The sequence below is a fragment of the Centruroides vittatus genome, unplaced genomic scaffold (assembly GCF_030686945.1).
Source record: "Centruroides vittatus isolate TY-2023 unplaced genomic scaffold, ASM3068694v2 scaffold_1782, whole genome shotgun sequence".
In the NCBI taxonomy this organism is placed as follows: domain Eukaryota; kingdom Metazoa; phylum Arthropoda; class Arachnida; order Scorpiones; family Buthidae; genus Centruroides; species Centruroides vittatus.
Window position 1 is genome coordinate 454711 of NW_027122685.1, and position 23354 is coordinate 478064.

At 32.3% G+C, this 23354-nt stretch overlaps 1 protein-coding gene across 1 annotated transcript; it reads left to right on the top strand.

Moving 5' to 3' along the window:
- Positions 1-241: 241 nt before the first annotated feature.
- On the top strand, positions 242-17592 carry LOC136987420 (transcription factor Sox-17-alpha-like). The gene is made up of 2 exons (XM_067285158.1): positions 242-655; positions 15964-17592. The coding sequence occupies exons 1-2, from the start codon at positions 352-354 to the stop codon at positions 17067-17069; spliced, it is 1410 nt and encodes a 469-aa protein (XP_067141259.1). The 5' UTR covers positions 242-351; the 3' UTR covers positions 17070-17592.
- The last annotated feature ends 5762 nt before the right edge of the window (positions 17593-23354 follow it).

Below are 23354 nucleotides of genomic sequence, written 5' to 3' on the forward strand. Positions count from 1 at the left end.
GGAATTTGTATACTCATCCAACTACTTTAAATGTAAATAATTCTATTTAATAAGAATAAAAGTATAAGAATTTATCGTAAAAATTATGCAAACAAAACGCGTTCAAATAAAATTCGGTTGAGAACTCGGCGGTGACGTCAGAGCCGGGAACGAAACAGAACGTGAAATAGCCTCGTGTAACCGGTTGCTATTGGTCGTAAGAGGGGTGGACTGTTTACCCGTCATCCCTTGCGTCGCAGCAGGTCATGAGTGCCTGCGGAGAGCAGATAGAGAAGAGTACTGTGATCTGGCTGCCAGCCAGTTGGCATATAGGCTGTCTGATAGGCAAGGCACTGCTGGCTGGGACTGTCCATGCTGTTAACTATGGCAAGCTACGGCGATCCAGACATAGTCTCAAACGAACGCCTTAGCATGTATTGTTATGGCGAATGGCAAGAATGCTATTCAACAAACTTGGGTGACCACGAGACAGTCCGTCAACCCGAATCTCCCATGACATCCCCGATCGAAACGCAAAATCAGACCAAAAGTGGAAGTAAGGAAACGAGGATCCGTCGACCCATGAACGCATTTATGGTATGGGCTAAAGTGGAAAGAAAACGTTTAGCGGACGAAAATCCTGATTTGCATAACGCGGATCTCAGTAAAATGCTAGGTGAGTCTGACTTAAATAAGTTTATATTTAGATCGTAGGCTCGAGTAGATATACTTTAACGTTTTAACTTTATGTTGCTAGGAGGTTTTATTTATTTCAAACGGGATAATATCACTGACAGTATGTGACAACTGATTAACCCATATACTAATTCTTATTTTAGACCGCCACTTAATGCGAGGCAAGAACTTTTGTCAAATATTCCTCTTCCTCTAAAATAACTTTTAAGCAATTTCATTTCGTTTTACCTCCGTTTCGCTCCGGTGCTTAGCTTAAATGATTTATACCAATCGATTCCGTGCAAATTCTTTAGGATCGATTGTAATCGACACGTGCTCTGAGACTACCTCGCATTGCAATCGAACGTTCCCAGTTTCCAATTTTATTTGTTTAAAACAATATTTTCGTATATTTTTCCGTGGAAAATTCTTTATTCCCGCGTCTAGAATTAGGGTTAAGGACTGTTGTAAAACCCGGGGTGGAGATATTTATAGAAGAGCTGTCTTGGCTGTTCCCTTCGGGTCCACACGATCGTGTCTTCTTCAGTCTGACTATTTTTTATTTTTATTTATTTATTTTTTTAAAGTCAAAGCAATCGGGGGAAACCTTGACACGAGCGACCTACAAAACTTATTCAGGTCGAACTATTCTTTTATATAGTGTCCGAATGAGTGTCTCGAAAATAAGAATTCGTCACGGATCTTACTCACAGGGGAGGGATGTTGAATTACCTTCCAAATATTGTCTTTTTACACGTCTCTATTCAATTTATAACATCAGATGACAGGGACTTTTTGCTGAATTTTCCTCACTTTGTCCATCCGTCTGAATTGTTGACAGAATCATGTCTTTGAACACCGATGCAATCGCTACCTGCTGAGATGCTAATGAAAGCAATGGCGCAATTTCGCGTTTAAAGCAAATGTTAGTGTAGTAAAATTTCTAAGAATAGTTTATCTAAAGATAACTTTTTTATGAAAGAAGTAACTAAAATGAAGAGAAATTTTCATTTAAATGTTTTGCTAGAATTTAGACTAGTTGTGAGAAAATTCTAATCTTAATTTACGTCGGTCATTCGTTTGTTGTTCGAGAGAATTTTTCCGTTCAAGAAAAGGGGGTAATGCGCGGTCCAGCGATTGCGTCATTGCACGAGAGCGACCCAAATTTCAACAGGTATCTATCTGTTAACATAATTCAAGCTACTTTAGGGAAGGAACAGCGGATGGAAAAGTAAATTCGCTCTCGAAATAAAATTGAGCTTCCAATTTTCGTTAAGAAATCATTATCTGCACTTGCAAATTTCACTTTGGCTTAAAAAAAGCTCGCTTTCTCCTCTTAACACAGGCCACTTTCAACCACTTCTTACGTTACCTTCTTAAAATAACTTTAAAAAATAAATATATATATATAATTAAAATTAAAATCTTTCCTTTCTTTCCTAATTAAACTAACTATAATTACTTAATTAAATAAAACGGAATTTATGAAATCCTTCGTTGTAAATTGATGACTAAGCAGGTTGAAGTGTTGCTAATGGCTCTAAGATTAGGACCGCGAGTTACGACACTTCCCATGAATAGTCAAAGGCAGGTGCATGATTATTAACTTTCTGATTTATTTCATAAAGAGTCGACTTCTTAAATCTAACAAACAATTCAATTATCAAAGGGTTAAGAATTGACCCATTGGACGAGTTTCCATTAAACGTGATCCTAACGAACTGTGTATTAATTATAAACAGACGAACGGTGGGTACTGTCTGTAGATAATTATAATAACTAAACTCCAATTATGATCAAGATTTGTTGTTGTTCGTTTGCTCCCGGTGATGATCTTTGACTTTTCGGCCCGAACCGAATCATGATCGAGTCTCATCATTCATAGTAAAGATACTTAGAAGTTGTGGTAACCCGTTCTAAAAAGAACCGAGGAAAACCTTCCTATAATCCAAACGGGATAGAAACTAAAATTCTTTAACCTTACCTTGACACACGACGGACAGAAAAGGAGGGTGTTCCACGTTACAAACACCTGTCCATGGCGACAGGTGTTTGCGTAGAACGTGGCGCACGTGCTCGTCTACCACCTGGGCCAGGTATCATCGACTAACGACCACACAAGGCGGAGAGAATGGATTTGATGTAGATTAATTGGGATAGCTTCTATCGGCTGCTTCAGCTTCCATGACTGACCTTTGACATTGACTTCTGTTAGGTCACATCGTGGAATGCGGGTTACTCGGTTGCCAGAAATGGCATATAAACACGAAAACAGTTTTTTTCATAATTTCGGCAAACATTCCTCATTACGGAAATAAACACGTGGCAGGAAAATTACGAGCGAACAAACAGGGGTTTTACCTCTCGAACAGGAAAAACTGTGTAAAAATGAAGAGAAAAAAGTCATTCAAACCCGTTTTTTTCTGATTAGATCCTCATTACATCCTTTAAATCCAATCGAAATCGCTTTGTCGGCCATTATTGTCTCGGTTCATCACATTAAACAACAATTTGATCGCTCTGTCACTGCTTAAAAAGTCGAAAAAACTGGTTCTGGATTCGTCTCCGACACACAAATTCTCATTCTTATCCACCTCGAATTTCCATTTAACCAATTGTAAACACTGGAAACAACAATGCAATCAAATATTCCAACTTTTCTAATATAAAATTCTTGAATATATTCGAGTTTCAGATATCTTAAGAAAGTACTTGTCTTTATTTTCTTATCTGACGGATTACAAGTAACGAAATTGAAAGGAATCCTTTCAATTTTTATCTACACCTTTCATAAAAAGCAAACAATATTATATATATAATATTGATAAAGTGTGTGGTTCAAGTTTTAATTTAATACACGCTCCACTCCACCCTCGATTTTGAAAGCTTATCGAAGAGAAATATATATATATTTGTATATTATATTTAACTAATTTAATAATTGAGTTTTAATATATGTTATGTATATAAAACATCATCCAAGCGTATCCTCTGTGGGAACACACATATGCATATTTTTAATTACTTGTATTTTCCTGTTCCAAATACTAAATGTATGTCATGTAGATCCGTTTTAGAATCTCACTTTCTCCAAGCGTTATCTGTTCGGTGACGGGATGGAGTTCCACGCGTCGATGAACACACCCAGAACATGTCCGAAAAACACTTTCTACTTTCTGAATGTTTCCATTTTTCCTTCATTAAAATTCTGTTTAAGGAGAGGGAATGGGCAGTTTTTTATCGTCTTTTATGAAAGATTGTGCGATTAAAAGGTTCTTTGATTCTCTGTCGGAATTTGTGATGTGTTTGTCAGAAATTGATCAAATTTGGCATGTTTTACCGGATTTAAGCTATGAAACTTGCATTTTTGTTTTGAGAGTTGCGCTTATTTTAGGTTAATAATACGAAATCTGATCTTTTTTGGGAACGAAGCGATGAAATACATGACGTTTTTCTAGAGTAAAATATAAAATTTCATTATAAATTTACATTTTCTGAAATTGTAATTGTGAAATTTTCTATTTCTCGAAATTCAAACAATGAAATATAAATAAGGAATAAGAAATTCTAAATAAGGAGAAATGTATGCTTTTTGAGATTGAGACTATTAAACTTACACTCTTCACGAAATATAGCTATGAAATTACGCGTTATAAGGAGGGAAGCTGATGAAATTTAGGACTTCTTCGAATGAAATTAATAAGCAGATCAATGCAATTTCCTTTTTAAAACAGCGTATAATTCAATTCGTGCAATTTTTATGAAAAGAAAACTGCTAGAAATTCTTTTTATTGCGAAAAATGTTCATGAAATTTTATATGTTTAAACGGTAGGAACGTGCTAACTATCAAGACGACAATTACTCTGCCTACTTTCAAATGTAAAAATCTAGTAAACAGAATCAAGTTGCATTCTATTATTATCGAGGGAGGTCTATCAAAAAACCGACGACAGCCAACAGAAAAGAAGAAAAAAAGGTTTAGCAATTTCTAAGCAAGGAAGCAATTATTTATTTGTAAGTGGAAATGCTCGTCGGCTACTTTCACTTCCTCTACTGGGCATTATACTATTGTACATATTAAAGAACCAGTTGGAGACTCCACCCAGTTCATCCAGTTTGCTCCATCCTCTAATTTTGCAACGGTGAGAATGCCACAGCATAGGGGAAAAAACATGAAAAAAAGAACCGAAAAAGACTTCTGTTTAACATGACGTCATTTGGGTCAAACACACGAACGTACGAAAAGTCCAACAGATGTTAGACACAGTCACGCTTCTGGAAAACTGGTACTCTCTCCCACTATTCTAGGAGATGAGCAACTTGCAACATCGTCCTTGTCACCTGTACAAAATTCGGAAGCATATTATGCTTTATTACTAACAATTAAACGTCATTTAAAGCTAATAATTGCATATAAACACACATAAACGTGCTGAATTTCCTGTTTTTTAAGCAATCACACGTCTGGAATCTTATCCTTAGAAATCATTGAAATTTTTAAATATCAGACTTAGTGTGGTTTGTGGATTATTATTTAGCTAAGACCTCGATTTCTTACCGTTAAAATAAGCGTATACGAAACGAGTTTAGGGCGTCTATCCCATGAACGTGCTGACCTGAATTTCGTTCCGCTTGTCCTCCCCAACCTAACCCTATCTCCACCCACAGCCTACTGATTGACTTACCAAGGTTCGTCGTCCGTTTCTTAGTTGGTAATTTAACGAAAAATCTCGTCATGGCCTCCAGCTCGGTTTGGCCATCTTCGTGTAATTACATATGAGGCCTACGTAGATCTGCTATCTCGACTCAGTTCAATGTTGCACTAAAGATGAAAATCGTTTGTACGAGTCGAAGAACCAGGATGTTTCCACTTAGAGAGAGAGTTCGATATGTAAACTTTGCTTAATTTCGTAGTTTTTAAATAGAAAAACTATAAATTTAATATCTAATATCATATACAAACTCGCTCGACCTGTCTTATTAGGATAAACTAAACTGGAACTTCGCACCAGTTGATGATTCGTTTTTATCAACTAGTTTACAATCAAAGTCGTCAGGATATATTAATGAGATCCAGAAAAATGGATTAAGTGTCTTATAAATATAATAATTACGTATAAATGTGTCCTATAAAGTCATAATTCACGCGTATCGATACCGAGAGATGTGTGTACTGTTGCCATTAGCCTACATGTGAAAAAGTGAAGCTACTATAAGTTAGGTTGCTCCGAACGGGAAGCAGCTATGCAGACAACGTCCTGTCATCTTGAGGTCAAACCTATGTTTAGTGTGAAGACGATAACATCAACTAACAGAGACAAAAAGCGGAGAGTCACCTGCTTCACTCGGAAAAGATTTTTATGAAGATTTCAATACGGAGTTGCAATAAGTATGCATTGCTTTTTTTCGAATCTTTCAGATAAAATTTCACAGTTTGACATCTGCTTACGTTTGTTATCTTATCCTCAAAACATATCCGAGCTAATCGCTCGAGGTTAATAGATCCTATGTCGTTTAAGCATTTCCTGTCCAGCTTGTATAACATGGAGCATTTATCAAGTCTTTGATGTTATTTGATCCATTTATGTTGTGCCGGATCCCCTACCGAGATAATAGGCTGATTGAAATAGTTTCTCCTCATCCAAAAGCCATATAAAAGCAAAAATTTCTGTAACACGAGAACGACAATATCGACAAGAATCTCCGCTCAGATAATGAAAGAAGGTGCTCTCAAACACTTAAAAATTATCCGTATTTTACTTATAAAATCGTATATCAGACTCACATACTTAGGCTTTCTGCAACATGCGACGAAAGGGGTGGAAGCTTCAAAGTTACGACATATTTTAAGCGATTTTTTGGCAAATTTAGAATACAATAAACAGTAAAAGAATGCTTTAAATAGTCAAAGACAGTGTTATAATTTAGTTCGGTATACTTCTTTATGAAGACAGCATATCTCAGGTGTTATAGTGGACACATAATTTATAACGTTAGTGGAGGATTTCAGATAAGTATTGGAGCCTAGTTTATCGTTTCCTGTCTGAATGATATATGAATCTCACTTCCCCACCTTATGAGGCTCCTTTCAAACACATCCTCATTTGTTAAAACTCTATCTTGTTTTTCTTTACTATAAATTTTTTTTTAAATATTTAATTATTTTTCTATTAATTCCACTGGCAATTCTACTCAGTAGTCAATCACGAAGGCGTATAGATAAATTTGAGTTAGTTTTCAAGCAAATATTTCGCGTTGTTTCGCTTAAAAATCTATAAAAATAATTATAATACAGAATAAAAATTTTATTATTAATATATAATTATAAGGTAGCTGAGACAGAAAGTAAATTAATCTGGGTGTGATCGTTTAGACAAATAAGGTCAAATTAACGAAGGTAAACGTTATTTTTAACGGTCGAACACGTTTAAAATGGGTAGAATATTATCAAATTTTAATACACGACAGAAATAACTCTAACTGTTTCTATAAAGAGTACATTTCATCATTCTATGCAAATCTCCCGATGCACTCTCACCCTATGCGCTATATAATTATTGCTTAGAAACAAGTTGAATGTAGACTAATTCCATTATCAGATGAAATATTTTTCCCGAGAGTTTTCATCTAGTAATACATTGCATAAAGTCGAGCAATTCGAGTTTCATTAAAGTATTAATAAAATTATAATTACGTATCAAACTGCACGCAGAAGTTTGGGGGAAATTTTTTTTTCTTTGTTAAAATTCTGTAAAGTAACTGAATATTTCCTCCAGACAAACTCCATTGGACTGTAATCTAGCCAACTGGTAGTGGCAGAAAGCCAAATAATTGTGGTTAACTTGCAGCACTAGCAAACTTTCGATACATGTACAGTACAATCTCCCTTTAACGTTATTCCTTCCAATGACTCATTATTCAATTGCTCAGAAAAAAATAAGTAAAAAAAAAAAAACAAGTTCTATATCAATACTTAGATATTTATTGCTAAATAATCTACAAATATTTTTTACATTAAATGTCGATCGTTTGGATAACAATTTACTCAACTTTACAATACTTGGAATATATTTCTCTATGGTAGCGAGGCTTCTGTACTGTACATAAGAATTTGTACAAAAAAAATATATTAAAATTTTTAAGCTTTAAAATGTTATTTTTTAGAATAATTTTATACATTTTTTTGTGGTTTTAAACTTCTTGAACCGTTAACTCTACACAGTTGCAACCTTCAAAAATATTTATTTATTTTATAAAAGTAATGGCTTAAAAGTTAATGTTTAGGCTTTAAATTATTATATTTTACATTCAAATGGCTTCTATTTTTTAAAAATATTATATATTAGATATAATTTTAAGAATTTTTCCTAGATTTTTTTTGGTGGGTTTAACTTAAAAACGACATCTCTATACAGTTTTACTGTACAGCTCGAAAAAAATAATTTAAAAATAAAAGTTTAAAAAAATTTCTAATAAATTTTAAATGAATTAAGTGATTTTTTAGAGGAGAATTAAAATAAAAACTTAAAGAAGATTTCTTTCAAATTCTTATCGGCTTAGAAGCGATTTTTTGCGTGTTTTGCTTAAAAATACGATCGATTTACACACGAAAAACATGAAAAATTTACCTTTAAAAGGATACTTTGCTGTCTTTTTATTGAATTATAGAAGATATCCGGACATCTTTGGAAGCCTCAGAAAATTATATTTATTTCCTGTATCGTCGATATATCATTCTGTCATAGAAAAATGAAAGAAATGCCTTTAGTTAATACTCTCAGGTGCAATAAATCTATTTCTCTTTCAAAACTGTAAAGTTTTAAATCCGAAAAAGTTGTAACTGAAGAAAATAGAACTGTTGGCATGAAAAAAACATGGTTTTGAGATGTTTCTCGCCTTTCTGGCGGCTACAATCTACGGTAGAAAGGCGAGAATATCTCAAAATGACAACTTTCTGCCAACAAATCTATTTTCTACGAACAATTTTTAAAAAACTTAATGAATTGGCTGTATTATTTTAACTTTTAAACTTTAAAATAATTAATATACACTTTTAAAAAATAATGAAATTAAATTTTAATATTTTCTATACTTTATCGTGTTTTATTATCGAAGAGACGTAGCGATTCTCACTCAGAAACGCGTTAGAAAAACTCATTTTTTCAGGTTTAAGCGAATAATTTATAATCTGTAGGCGTAATTTTGCTATTTTTATTAAAAGGGATATAAATATATGTTGCCTTATATATTATATAGAGAGACGAAAGCAGAAGTTGGCTCTCCAGTTATAATAATTTTATTTTAATTATGTATTAAAGATCGTGTAACCCGAATGATGTTATAACGAGTAACTGGCGCAGTATGGAAGTAAATGAGCTATAGACGTAGTAAGGTGCGAGCATGGATAAACTGGATCGCTAATGTTTACCATTGACAGAAAAATCTCTCCTTTGGCTGTTTAGTAGAGGTTACTGTATGATTTAGCACCTGTGATTAATGTACTGCCAGCGGTTGTGTCACCGGAACGAATGCAGTCAAGAAGAATGTTTAGATGAAAAAATGACGGACGATTTTTCTGAATTAGTTCGCACTTTAGTTCATTTTAGTCACAACAGAAATTTCCAATGAAGAGCCTACACTAAACATATCCATCTAGAAAAGACAATAAATAAAGTCAATTGTTTTTTCTCACATGTATCAACTAGATATATTTATTTTCTACGGATCAGTCATACTATTACTTCTCTCCCCCTTCTTCCTATACAAGAGGGTGGACTCGCAACAATTGAGTGAAAGGTTACTTTCTAAGTGGCTCTAGACCAGGATTTTACAAAAATAAATCGATTTACAATATAGAAAATTTTTGTAGGGCCTCACTTTTAATATATAGAAAAAGTTTTTCTTGATTAGATTAATGTTTTGTTTACCTTTATAAGGCTACTTTCGAAGCGAATTTTAGAAGAAAATATCGTTTTTAAATATAGAGAAAATGCTTCTATATTAAAAGTAAGGCCCTATAAAATTTTCTATAGTTTAAATTAATGTTTTGGGGGATAAATTCTGGTAAAAATGAGTAGAAAGTAGCCTGCGTATATAAAATTAAAGCTCACTTAGAATACGTATAAATTAGCCTTCACGTAAAATTAAAGCCTGTAAAAGGCTGTATATAGGAATAATTAGTAGGTTATATTATTGTAAAGGCCCGATATGTCTAGAGAGACTAAGAATGTTACGAAGCACGAAAATCATTAAGTGAGTGACTTCAACGTTGTATAAAAGTAAATTAATTTGAATAAAAGATTACGCAATTAAAATAAATTATTATTATTTTTAATATGTTAAACGTGTCCTTATCCACTGCAATGTCGTTTTTTTAACAGGTCAAATGGATCTTTTTTAAACAAAGTCGTCCATTTCTTGTCGACAATTCTTTGGCTTGTTTTCAACAACTCGCCAAGTTTACATCAATTTTTTTCGATTATTTTCAAGCGACTCGAAGTAAAAAATTGTTTTACGTTTTAAGGTTGAAAGTAAACAACAAACGAATGAAAAATCATTTTATTTTACGTAACTCCGGGGACTCGAAACCAAATTTCATCCACTCTTAATTACAGTCTCACTCGAAGGCTCCTTCACGCTTCTATAAAATCGATTTAAACTTAAAATATAGAAAAGAACATTTCCCCTGAAAAATTTACATTTTTTAAAATAGTGTTTTATTTAATTTATGTAAAAGCTTCTAAAAGTGATTTTTTAAAAAGAAAAACATTGGCATTCGTCGAAGTTTACGTAAAAAAGTATAGGAAAATACGAAGGAAATTCGAAATTTATAGTTTAAATTATTAAAATAATCTGTAAACACTTTTCTCGTAATTTAAATCACTTTTTTTTTAAAATGCTAATAAACGAGATTTTTTATAATCTGAGAACTTTCTCAGACTCCGAATATAGATTTGAATATTAATTATTAAAGTTAAGATTCCTCTTCCTGCTCCAGTTCGCATCGTTCTCATCACAATTGCAATTTTTCCCATCCCCTCAACTTACAAAGGCTTATATACTTTTTTAGTAAATAAAAATCTTAAAAATTAACTTAAAATATATTATATTTTAAAATAAATATTTCGATAAAAATTTCTACTTTCAATAATAATACTGCACTATGTTGCAATCTCCTTACAGTTTCATGTAATGCAGTGCTCTATGGTCCCATCTTATCTCCTTTCATATCTTCTTTCTCTCAAGGTTTATTGTTTATTCGATGATTTGAGATTTAAATTCAGTTGCTAAACAAGTTATTTATACGAAAAAATATATAAATACACTTTAAATTACACATAAATTTCCATAATTTACGCGTTGAAAGTGTATAAAAAATCGGCAATTAAAAAAAAATTCGTGCGAAAGAGGGAGTTAGGCTCGTTTTGGGTGTGAAAATTAGGGATTTATCCCTAAAGTGTTTGATTGTATTAAATTAAAAATTAATTGAAATCAAATAAAATTTTTATTAGATTGTCTCTAGTTTATTATCTCGTCTCGTGATTGTTCTGGAAAACGTAAACAGCGATAAGATTGGAGAACAGGATTAAAATAACCCAGAACATCCCTTGATCTGAAGGACATTTAACGTGATTAATTTTAATTTTAATTCGATTTTTTTGAATTTATTTCTTATTAAATGATGAAATTCTATAACTTGACACATTTAATTTTAACGTAGGTTTTATTATAAAAGAAGAAAATTGGGTGTTTAGTTAGAAAAATATTAATAATTTATTAAAGTTATATTATGTAAATAGAACGTGGAATAGGTAAAATGCCACTCATCTTACACTACAAGAGCACATTTTATTGTTATGAAAGTGGATTTTTCGAGAATTTTAACTCATTTTTTAACGTTTTAATCGTAAAAATTATGTTTAATTTTATAATTTTCTATATACAAGCGATCAAATTGGTAACGAGATCGAATGAGGAACAGAACATTAACCCTTTGGTGGAGTCTAGAGAGAGAGGAAATTAGGTCAAACAGGCATTAGAAGGAATAAGAAAAACGGAGGAAATAATTAACTAAATATATCTACGTTACATAAATTAAAATTAATTTTAAAAAATTCGATTTTTTCAGGCCTGAAGAAGGAGGTTTTAACTTAGATACGTGTATTAAACGGTGGTTTAGTGTCTTAATGACGACGTGTCGCCACCTGGTGTGTGGGATGAGAATTAGGAAGTAGGACAGGTAACTCACTTCCCACGATCCACAGACAGAAATGCCAATTCTGGTGACATCTGACTGAAAGTCGGTGAATTAGAGCACGGAATCGGGTATATTTTCGGGTTGCAGTTTTTCAATATCGAGTTTGGTTCCTATCCTGGTAACAAACAACGACGTTTTTTCCATTAAAAAATAAATAAATAAAAATAAAGAACTGGTTAGTTCAGCATCTATAAATTATTATTAAATCTATTGTGTATATATGATAGAAAAGGTAAAATAGAATCGAGTTAGAACAAAGGAATATAATAATCAGAATAAGTAAAATGACTTGGATGCAGTCATGTTGAACTTAATGGTTGAGATCTGAAGAAAGAAATTGATATTTTGAAATAAATCACAAAAGGAAAGGAGAGGAATTACGTCACAATGCTCGTTATTTGATTAGAACATGTTTGCTTTCGCGGAAAGTTTTGTTATCGTTTTAAAATTGTGTAGTTTCCTCTCTCTTCTCTCCCCTCCCTTACTCTCTCTTCGGTTCTTCCTGTCCTAAAAGATTACTTTCTCATTCTGCATATAATTTCGACTTTCTTCCCCAAAGCTACGCACTTTACTTTCCTCTTCTAAAGTAGAGTACTTTTGCACGTTTCCAGGAAACTTATCTGATTATTTTGGTTATTTGCTCCAATGATTTTTCTTTCTTTCCCTCCAGTTTTCTTCCTATAGAGTATAGATGAACACCTTTTCTTTCTGTCCCTCTCTCTTTAGGAAGAGGAAACAAATTCTTTAATCCTTTACACTCCTTAATTTCACATACACCAGTCGATCTCTACACTTTTACACAGTGGATGTGAGCTTTCACTTTTCACCTTAATTAAATTATTCTTGGCGTAATTAATTCCCGAATTTAAAATTTAGACAGTTAAATAAACTGGGCCAAACTTAAAAAATAGATTTAATAGTTAATCGAGCCCAATTATTAAGCAGAAAAAAAGTAAAATTGGCAAGCTAACTTCCTGCGTCAGCGGCTAGACACCAACTTAGGTTATTGGAACGTATCTTTTTATAATGCTAGATCGAAAAAAAGAGACAAGTACAGCTTACTCAATCTCCTCTACACCGCACCCCCTTTTAGCGATTTAGTCTAGAATGTAGGAAAGTGCGTATCCATCCCGCATTTAACAAATTCTAAGTGACAAAGAAGAAGAACTTTCAAGAATAGATTGGCATAAAATCAAAATATTGTCGGAAGCGATATAATGTAAGGTCACGACTCTAGACTTAGGTAAGGTAGAGAAAACGTGCCACGCTTTTCATCGCTTGCTCATTTGGTGTAAGGCAACCTTGACCCACCATCCGTTGGTTTGCCACCGAGCGGCATAATTGAAAAGGACCGAGTGCCCCGAGCCAACTTCTGTCACCTCTATCTTGTTATTAACACTTAAAGCACGGCAAATCTTCAAACCAGTTGATTACAGAGGGATACGTAGGACTTTAAAGGACTCATTTATGCCATCATCGATCAGGATTCTTCGCTGTTTTCTTGTCACAACAGTCAACCGAGATTCAATGATCGTTGTGTTTAAGTAGTATTGAAAGCGTGAAGATGTTTAATAGCCGGTTGCTCGGACATAGACGGGGGTTTAGTCACGTTTTCTGTTGATTGAAGTTGGCAGGGTTGTGGTTTTAACATTACGAGATGAAAATCATAAACAGTTTCTGAAAATCTCTATAAACATTTGCACACAAATATTGAATAAAGTCCCTGCAGAAATTCCATTGTCGAGTTCGATGGACTCGTGAGAAACATTGTTCTTTTTTTGCAGGTGTGCTCCTGTCGATTGTTTGCTCACTTTCATCTTTATTTAATCTGCTTTAATTTCCATATTATTTATTTATTTATTTTAAAGTTAAGATGGCTGCCGCCTCGTGTCGTTTCCTCGTTGCTTTCTAACTGTTTAAATAAGACTAAATTAAAGGCAAAATTTAAATTATTAGAAGAATAATTTGATGATATTTTTTGATATTTTCAGTTAAATTTACTGCATTTTTTACACTATTAATCAGGAAAAGAAATCCTGAATATATTTTGTGATTTTGTATTTTTGTAAATTTTACCGTAATAATTCTTTATTTTTTTTGATTTTCTTCCTTTAAAATAATAATTAAACGTTTCATTTACAGCTTTAAACTCGAATTCAAGTAAAATGGCGCCGTACAAACCAGTATTTAATCTATACTAAAACGTTGCATAGGTAAACCCGCGCATACTAATTGATTATGAATTTCCTATAGAAACTCGCTTAGTAATAAATTTAAACACAAAATATCGACATTCTGTTTATAAATTCCTTATTAATTACGAAACGGACAGCTAACGTATCGAATTTTCCAAGTTTATAAGGCATGGCCATTGTACTTTTTTCCCGGCAATAAACGCATAAAAATCGTCGGGAAATGAGGAATTTACACACGAAATGAACGACGATCAACGATATCCCCAGAATTAACATTTCCAAGAAAGTAAACTACGTCACGTGCGAACCGACCATCCTCTTGTAGATTGCGTGTCTTCAGCTTGGCGGAAGATGAAAGAATGCTTCTGACGCATAATTGATGATTCTCAGAATCTATACAGTTTGTTACATTCGTTAAATATTAATAAAAATTAATGCAAAGAATTCTATGCATTAATATTGTCACATCTTTTAAAAAAATGACTTCATTTTTACAAGCTTATTCATTGTAAACCAACGTTTTGTATCGTAAATTATAACATGTATAGGTTATTAAATATGATATATTATTAAATAACACCCCTATTGTTTCTATAATATATTTATATATTTTCTTTTTAAAGATTGTTTAACATCTTTAACAAAATTTTCCTCTAAGCTTGGTTAGTTTCTATCCTTGAGTAATTCTCACTCTTAATAATGTCTTAATATTAATTTTTTATGTATCAAAATGTCGCAATATGACGTCACAGGTCCTTGTGACGTTTCGCAACCTTCGACAAAGACCAGTTCTCCGGACTTATGCTCAACTTAAACGATATAATCATAGTTAATACACGGTTTGCGACTGAATCAAGGTCTGAATTTTTCAACTTTTCCTCTAATTTCACGTTTATATATCACATTTTTATCGCCTGAATTTTATTTTTTTAACTTGGAAGAATGTTTATTCCACTCCAGAATAGGGTTTAAATTAATTAAAATTTATGCTACTCCAGTGAAAGAATAGGAGCCATGAACTGTTGACGAGAGATATAAATCACGATAATAAAAAATCGTTTTATCTTATCAAATTTTTAAAAAAATTATCAAAGATTATCTATTTAGGTAATGACGTATTTTGAATATTAGAAGATATAATCCACCTATAAAATAATTTTTTTCGGGCTAAAATTTCGAATTTTGTCCTACTCCCCCTCTTTTAAGCAGGGCCACGCATTAAGACAAATTGACAATTTTGTGTCCTGGTTGAATATTCTCTTGCATTAATATTCTTTCTAGTTTTACAGGTTAAAGTTCAACTTGTCAGATAATCAGAAGTGAAATTGTAACGAGAAAACTAATCAAGGTTATTATATTAAATCCGGTTTTTTATAAGTCGACTTATTTTCTCTGCCAAGAAAATCGTGCTTCTCGCTTTTTGATCGCCCACGATTGATAAATTGCAAAAATTTGCAACCGAAATATATTATATGTGATATAAATTTCCATGCGAGATGTATTTTACTTGTATTTCATGTTCGTCGATAAATATTTGCGAATTATTTATTTGCTATAATATGCTATTCATTTTTTTGTGTTTTTCTAGCCTACGTCACAAATCTACTTATCTAAATCCACGAATAAAACAAAGATATATTCCTCGGGGCATAGAACAATTTATTATAAGGATGAGATACATATATATTATTTTCATTTACTTGTCGTTTTTATGCTTTATTTGTTAATGTAAATTGCTTGTTTAATTATCAATTTATATATAACATATATATATATATATATATATATATATATATATATATATATATATATCGTATTTTATCAGCTTTTCATGCCACTTTCTGTGTAATTTTCAGGTAGAAAATGGCGGAGTTTAACACCCCAAGAACGTCGACCGTATGTGGAGGAAGCCGAACGACTTCGTGTCCAGCACATGCAAGACTATCCCAATTATAAGTACAGGCCAAGACGAAGGAAGAATGGTAAGAGGGGATCTAGGAAGAATGCCAACATTCCTTCGTCGTCTCCTCCACCCACTCTTCAGCCAATGGTGTTTCCGGCAGAGAGCTGTCAATTCGCCCAACCATCCAAAGTGGACTTTAGTCGTCTTTCATACATGGACGGCGTGCAAACACCCGATTCGTCACCACACGGTAGCCCCTGTTCGGAAGCGACAAGAATCCAACGGTGCCCGGAATATGGTGTGGTAAATGGCGGAAGTACGAGTGATTTGAGCGGTTCCTCCAATCTAAGTGTCGATTCGATCCGATCCTTACCTACACCAGAAATGTCACCTATAGAACCCGAACAGGAAGGATTTTCATTCACCAAAGAGACGGAGGTTTATAGAACAGCAGGAGAGAACCCGTTCAATCAACTGGTATCGAAATTCAGCGATTCGTCAAACTTTCTTAAAAACGTCCGTCCACCCTTTCGTCTCAGGACTAATCATACAGTGCAAATCGATAACAATGCTTCTCCCACACTGCGTGCTTTAGTCACTTCGTCCAACATGAACCTAGAAGGACCTCAATATTCCAGATGTCCTCCGAGTTACGAACAAACCTACGGCCAAAACTACATGAAATCATCACCGGAGAGGGCCAATTGTGAGTACCAAGCGTATTCGAGCCGTCAGGTCCCTCAAGGATACATGAATTATTCGTCGATAAATGTTTCTGGTGACATTTATTACGGGGAAACAGACATTTTGGAAGACGTCGATAGAAGTGAATTCGAACAATACTTGAAGCAACCCAACCTTTCCGTCCAACAGTACTACAATGCATCCGATTATCATAATGAAGCTCCCGTTCTCTCGGATACAGAATTTCGCTGCGATAATCGCTATTATCTACCAGGAAACACAACTACAAATTATTCTATCAAACCTAAAACAGAGTGTGAAACGGGTTCTGCGTTGATCGATGCACTTGCCGAAACTCGTCAAATCATGCATTAGTCTTAAACGTAAATTATTTTTTGTTGGTGTACAGGAATTAAAAAATATTATATATTCGCTGCCTAGTCACAAAGGTAAAGAACCATTTCACCTTTTCAAATTTTTTAAAAAAATAAACGAAAAAACCATGCAAGAACATGTGTACATAGAACTTCTGTACAGCGTGCTGTTCTTTCTGACATATTTTTTATACGAATCTACCAGAAAGTGTCTTCGGGCCTTCAGCAAAGGGGACTTCAAACATAAATTTATTTCTTTTTCAGTGCCTTAGAAGGGAGGAGTAATAAAAACACCAGAATATATATATATAAATAGCCTATACATATATATTTGCCAGAGTTGACCTTACGTGCCTTTGGGGGTTCTCAACACGTTTTTAATGTCGAAAAAAATCAGATCTTTTCGTTTATTTTCTTGGTATAATATATCTTTACGGTTCCACATGGTATGGGTGCATGTGCCTGATACACGTGAGACAGTTTATGTAATGTGGGAATATATTAAAATATTAATTTGACTGTTATCACATACATCTCCTGTTGTGTTTATTGATGACTTTCCTTCAACCACATTATCTTACATTAAAAAAACTGTATATTAAAAACTTGCTTAAAAATCAATTGTCTTTAATAATTTTAGTAATTAAAATCATAATTTATGAAAAAAAATTTAAAAAAATGAATTCAGCGTGTTGTAAATCTTATTCTTCTTTCTCTCAGAGTGGGGTGGAAGTTCACGGAATTGTAGAAGGGGGTCGAAAGTTTAAATCTATTCTCAATAAGCCAATAAAGTAGTAGTAAGGGATGATAAAATAATGATATTAGAAATATTTTTGGACAGTTTAAAGATTCTTTTCCCGAAATCAAAGATATATTAGTGTCATCTGTCATTTAACAGTTGACGGGCGACGCCATCCAGTCTAATGACGTCAGGGATCGTGAATGAAATCAAAGTGGTCTCAATGAGAAATTACTGTACGTTAGAGCATACCATATGAGACCAATGTTTGAATTATAAACTATCTCCATCAATTGACACAGATTATAGGACATAATCAATGTGTTGACAGACTACTGGGTGCGTGTCATGTCCGTGTCAAAACAATCAAGATTAAATAATATCTATATAAAAAAAATAATTTTACTATAATTATACCTAGAAAGGTTATATAACAGAATTTATCTCTTAGACGTTTTACGCTGTTGTAAGATCAATATTATGTTTTAAATATTCAAATAGACGTGATGCAACACATCCAAACGCCTTAACGTGTAAATAAATAGGCGTGTGCCTTTATAGAGATTTTCATGGTTAAAAATCATAAATTTAATTGAAATATTTTCGATTTTCTTAACGTAAATAAAGAGATAAACACTTTTTAAACGTTTGTTTACTTCATAAAATCACTGCAAAAACTAAAAAAAAAAAAAAAAAACAAGCGAAAAAACATTAAAATTATACCGAATTTTAAAACAATTAAACTCACTTAAATATATATATACTTTATAATACACAAGAATCGGGGACTTCAATAAAATTTATATAACACGTTACCATCATAAATTAGCGTAACGTTATTTTAATGTCAATAATAAATGCTTAGATTATATACAGAAATTTGGTAAAATTAGACCTATTTTATTTCATTTCTCAGTTCTTCCTTTGTTCTTTTGGAGGTCATTTTCATCATGATTCTGTATCGACGCCAGAATCTCTTTAAAAGAACGAAGGTTCCATCTTAGAAGGTCATATATAGGGATGTCATACAGGAAACGATACTTTCTATTGAACTCTCGGACATAATTAATCAATAACTTAACATCTTAAAAAATTATATATATATATACATTTTTTTATATAATTAAATTTTTTTAAAGATTAAATTTCGTAGATATATATAATTTTTTATATATTATATATTATAATTTTTTTTTCTAATCTTAAAAAAATTCGAACGAAATTGCTAACAATACCTTATTATTACCCGGATGTGCGAAGAAGTGTCCATGGTTATTGGCAGACCTACTTTTATAGATAGTCCTTGAACCGAACATTTATTGAAGATAAATGAGTTTCGGCTTTGGATTTTCCGTTTATATTGCGTGGCACGTCCGGTTATCCCTATGAAAAGTACAAAGAAAGAATTCAAATTTCATTTAAAAATAATAATAATAATAAATAAAACTTAAAATTAATTTCGCGAATGAAATTCAATTACTGAAGTTTTATTACGTGGTATTTTTTAAATAGGATTTTATGTAATTTTCCTTATTTTCTCCTTTATATTGCGCTTTGCATCCGGTTAGATGCGCCTCGTAATATAAGGACTCGAATTTTATGGAAAAAATTTAGCAAATTTATTTTACAATTTAATCTTATTAAAACCTAACTTAAAATGTAATTTTCATACTGTTTATTTTCCTTATTTTCTTTTATAATGCGCGGCACATCCGGTTATCCCCATGAAATACAATAAAGTGACATTAAAAATTAATTAACTTGAATATTAAATCGCAAATTTAATTATTTAAATCTTATTCTCTTGCAGTTTAAAGAAAATTTTCCCTATTTCCGTTCATACACTGCAACGAGGGGTCTCCCAATAGAATATACAAAGAGAGAGAATTCAAACTTCGAATTTCGAATTTCAAATGTAAAATCTAAACTATTAATTAAAAGTGCACATTTTTCCTGTTAATGAACACGTAAATGAATGTATACATCGTGAAATGACTCAACACACGTCACTTCAAAACAAGAAAAAAAATGAAATATTTGATATTATTTTTCACTGAAAATCTTCAATATTTTCACGTTTATGTGTTGTTTAACACAGCGCAGAAACAAATCATCACTCTTGTCAGTAAAAAAGAAGCGCAAAAACATCAATCGAATAATCCCCCTTTTATTAAGAACCTAATTTATTATAGAAATTATGAATAGGACGAAGATAAATCGCGTATTTTTATATATACAAAAACTTAATTAGTTAGTCGTCGTCGTCAAAAAAGAAAGACAGCTGACATATATAATTATATTCGCTGGCTTCGTGACACAAAGCGTGCACCTGCCTGGCAATGTGGGACACAAGACACTCGCTCCATCTGACGTGTAATTGTATATATAATTAGGATTGAATCGCGAGTCAACTCGGTAACAAGAGAGGCCATTTTTCAGTCTGTAGAACACAGTGGTAGTCTTTCCCTCTGTTCGCACGAAAAAGATCACTTCTGGAACTTTGCCACTTGGCACCAACAGAACACTTTTTATCCAAGTATATCGCGAAAATTCGTGCCAGAGATTCTTTGATTAACAAATAAAAAACTGGCTGTTGTTTTAATATATATATATATTATATACTTTTTATAATAAATTCGTCCTCCTGTAAACAGAAGGAAAAGTAAAATAACTGTATTTTCTTGGCAGCATTAACACTTCCTTATCGAACACTCATAATTGTCTTTATTATCATTACTTCTTAAAAAATACGTTTCTAGCTCAATTATTACATAAATATAACGTTAAAAACACAAGTATAACGAAGAAAATAGTGTTTTTAATATTATACGTAACCTATTTTTCTTATAAAGAATTATAAAATTGCCAGGACACGAATCTTTCACGTTATATAAGTACTAAGTGCGTTATAAATGTATTGAGGTATACGGATATCTTTTGATATATATTAATCATACGGATAGTAAGACACGCGCTTACTCCAGGGCAACATGATCTAATACTACATATTTATGTTCATAATTAAACGTTACGAGTTATAGAATATATTTAAAATGGTAGATCGACATTCAAACGTTCGCTTGGAAAATAATTTCTAGCAAGTTTTCGGTACGAAATAATGCTGTTATCTACCGGATTATGAACGATACTACCACGGTTTATTATATATTTTTATATTTTAATTATTTATACATGATTTAATTTATTTTTTATGGGTTGAAATTTGCTTTATTTGAGATTTAATTATTCTTAACAGCAGAAGGTCTAGACTTATTGCTTATTATTGTGCTTATTGTATCTTTTGGCTTCCATTCAAAGTCAACTTAAAAGTCCTCTCACAGAATATACTATCTTTGATATAGATCTGAAAGTACCAAATTTTGCACAATCAGGTTATGGTCGAAAGCTCTTTCTCACTATAAAAATATAGCAGAAAATATTCGTCAGAGTGGGAGATTTTTACTAATTATTTTATATTTTAACAGAGTAATTTATCATAATTTAATAAATAAGCTTACACCTAATCTAAAAATAAACTTTTAGTAATATTTTTATATTTTTATGAAGTTCTCCCCACAATGCTCCAAAGAAGATCACTTTCTTGAGTATAAAAATTGATGCTGAGGGGAGACCTTAGCGATTTAAAAACTAAATTTATACTTTTTATCATTAAAACCTATAATAAGTCGATAAATAAGTTTGTATAGAAGCTAGAAGTAAATTTAAATTATTTCTCAGAAGCACTTTTATGGAGCTCCCACTATTGCTTCAAATGAGATCCCAACTATAAAAACAGCAAAAAATGCTTCCAGAGTAAGGAATTTTAACAATTTTAAGGAGGAATTTACGTTATTTTTATCATTAAAACGTATAATAATTTGATAAATAATCTTGAAAGCAATCTAAAAGTAAATTTAAATCGTTTCTTAGCAACCCTTTTATGAAGCTCTCTGGACAACGCTTCAAATGAGCCGCACAATTTGAAATTTAGCACACGAATGTTATATAGAATTAGAAAAGTTGGCGATTCAATTATATAAAATTATTTGACTTAAAATGATTATTATTAGTGTGAAAAAAGAAGTATGTAATGGTTTGCTTCACGTTTAACTGAAGGCCAAAAAATGAAGACGTCATGATGTATATATAATATCATTCGTGATAACAGAGTCACTTTTAAGGCTAGTAATCTGCATTAAGAGACGCATTTTTTCTCTTTTATAATGTATTATTTGTAACTAGACGTGAATTTCTTTTATTTTTATAAATTATTTCACTCTTTAATTGCATCAAAACTTTTTAAAAATATGATTAATGTGGCACGAGTGAATTCCGAAGACGAAAAGAAAAACGATTAATAAAATAAAGCCAGAGAAGTAGGAAAAAAGGACATTAATCTGTGGATTTGCATCACTTAATGTCAGCTAAACGAAGAATTTGACTTTTTACGACTCATCAGCTGACCGGCGACGTGTTGAAAGGTAGAGTCAATGAAGGGAGCAGGTAATGACAGGTGTGAAAACTCTCCTCCCACACAACTTCCCAGGTAGTAGATTGACCACCTGCTTACTGCACGCTACGAGGGTCAAAGTGGACAGGGTCAGGTCGTCAGTTAGAAAAGAAATTATCTGGGTCCAAGGAATGAGTTATGAAGTATCTAATGACATGCTGGAGAGAAATGGACCGTCTGTAAATCGCCCTTACTTATTAAATTGTAATGAAAGGTTAGTTGGGGGAATGGAATGTGGCTTTCTCTTTGGCGTAGTAGAAAGTGTATTGCTATTCTTGACACGGTTTCCGATTGCGTTGGAGTCATTGAAACGGTTGGAAATAAATTGATCCTCTAAAATACTTTCTAACAACGACGAAATCTGGCCTCAATATGACTGCACTCACGATGTCCTAAATACTCGGGTTAATGGAAGTGAGCCTTATGATGTGTTCCTACTGTGGACTTATCTATTACTAAGAAAAATTGCCGCTTTAATTATAATTCTAAAGTATCTTTTGATAATCTAAATTCTGTTTCTTCATATCTTAACGTTCTCTTAATATAAATCTTATAAAAATTTATCTTTAAACTTTACTTAAGATCACGATCAAGACTAAATTTTCACGCGGTTTCATTATTTTAACTCATTCATTTTCACTTTAAGCAATCTGTTTACGCTTATCCCATAACAATTTATGTAAGAAAATTTATGGAAAATGCACGAAATTTTCCATTTAGCCTTATAAAATAAATATTTATAATAATAATAATGATTTATTTTAAAAATATCGTGTCAGGTTTTAAGGTAAATGTCAAGGATCAAGCAATGTTAAAAAAATTAGATTGGAGCAGCTTACCGAATTTTTATTATAAAATTTATAGCAGGCATTTATTAAAATTAAAAATAGGCAAAATATTTAAAGAATGAATTATAAAATATTACTTTACATAAGAAATTCATCTATAGATCGTACGAAACTGTTGTATTTTTGTATTTATATATCCTGCTGAAATGGCATTTAGTTTTTAATTTATGAATATTTATTTATTCTTGA

Excerpts from the sequence above, each read along its gene's own strand:
- LOC136987420 (XM_067285158.1), top strand. The coding sequence starts at position 352 with ATGCTGTTAACTATGGCAAGCTACGGCGATCCAGACATAGTCTCAAAC. Across the intron at positions 656-15,963 it reads GGATCTCAGTAAAATGCTAG|GTAGAAAATGGCGGAGTTTA; the intron begins GTGAGTCTGACT and ends TGTAATTTTCAG.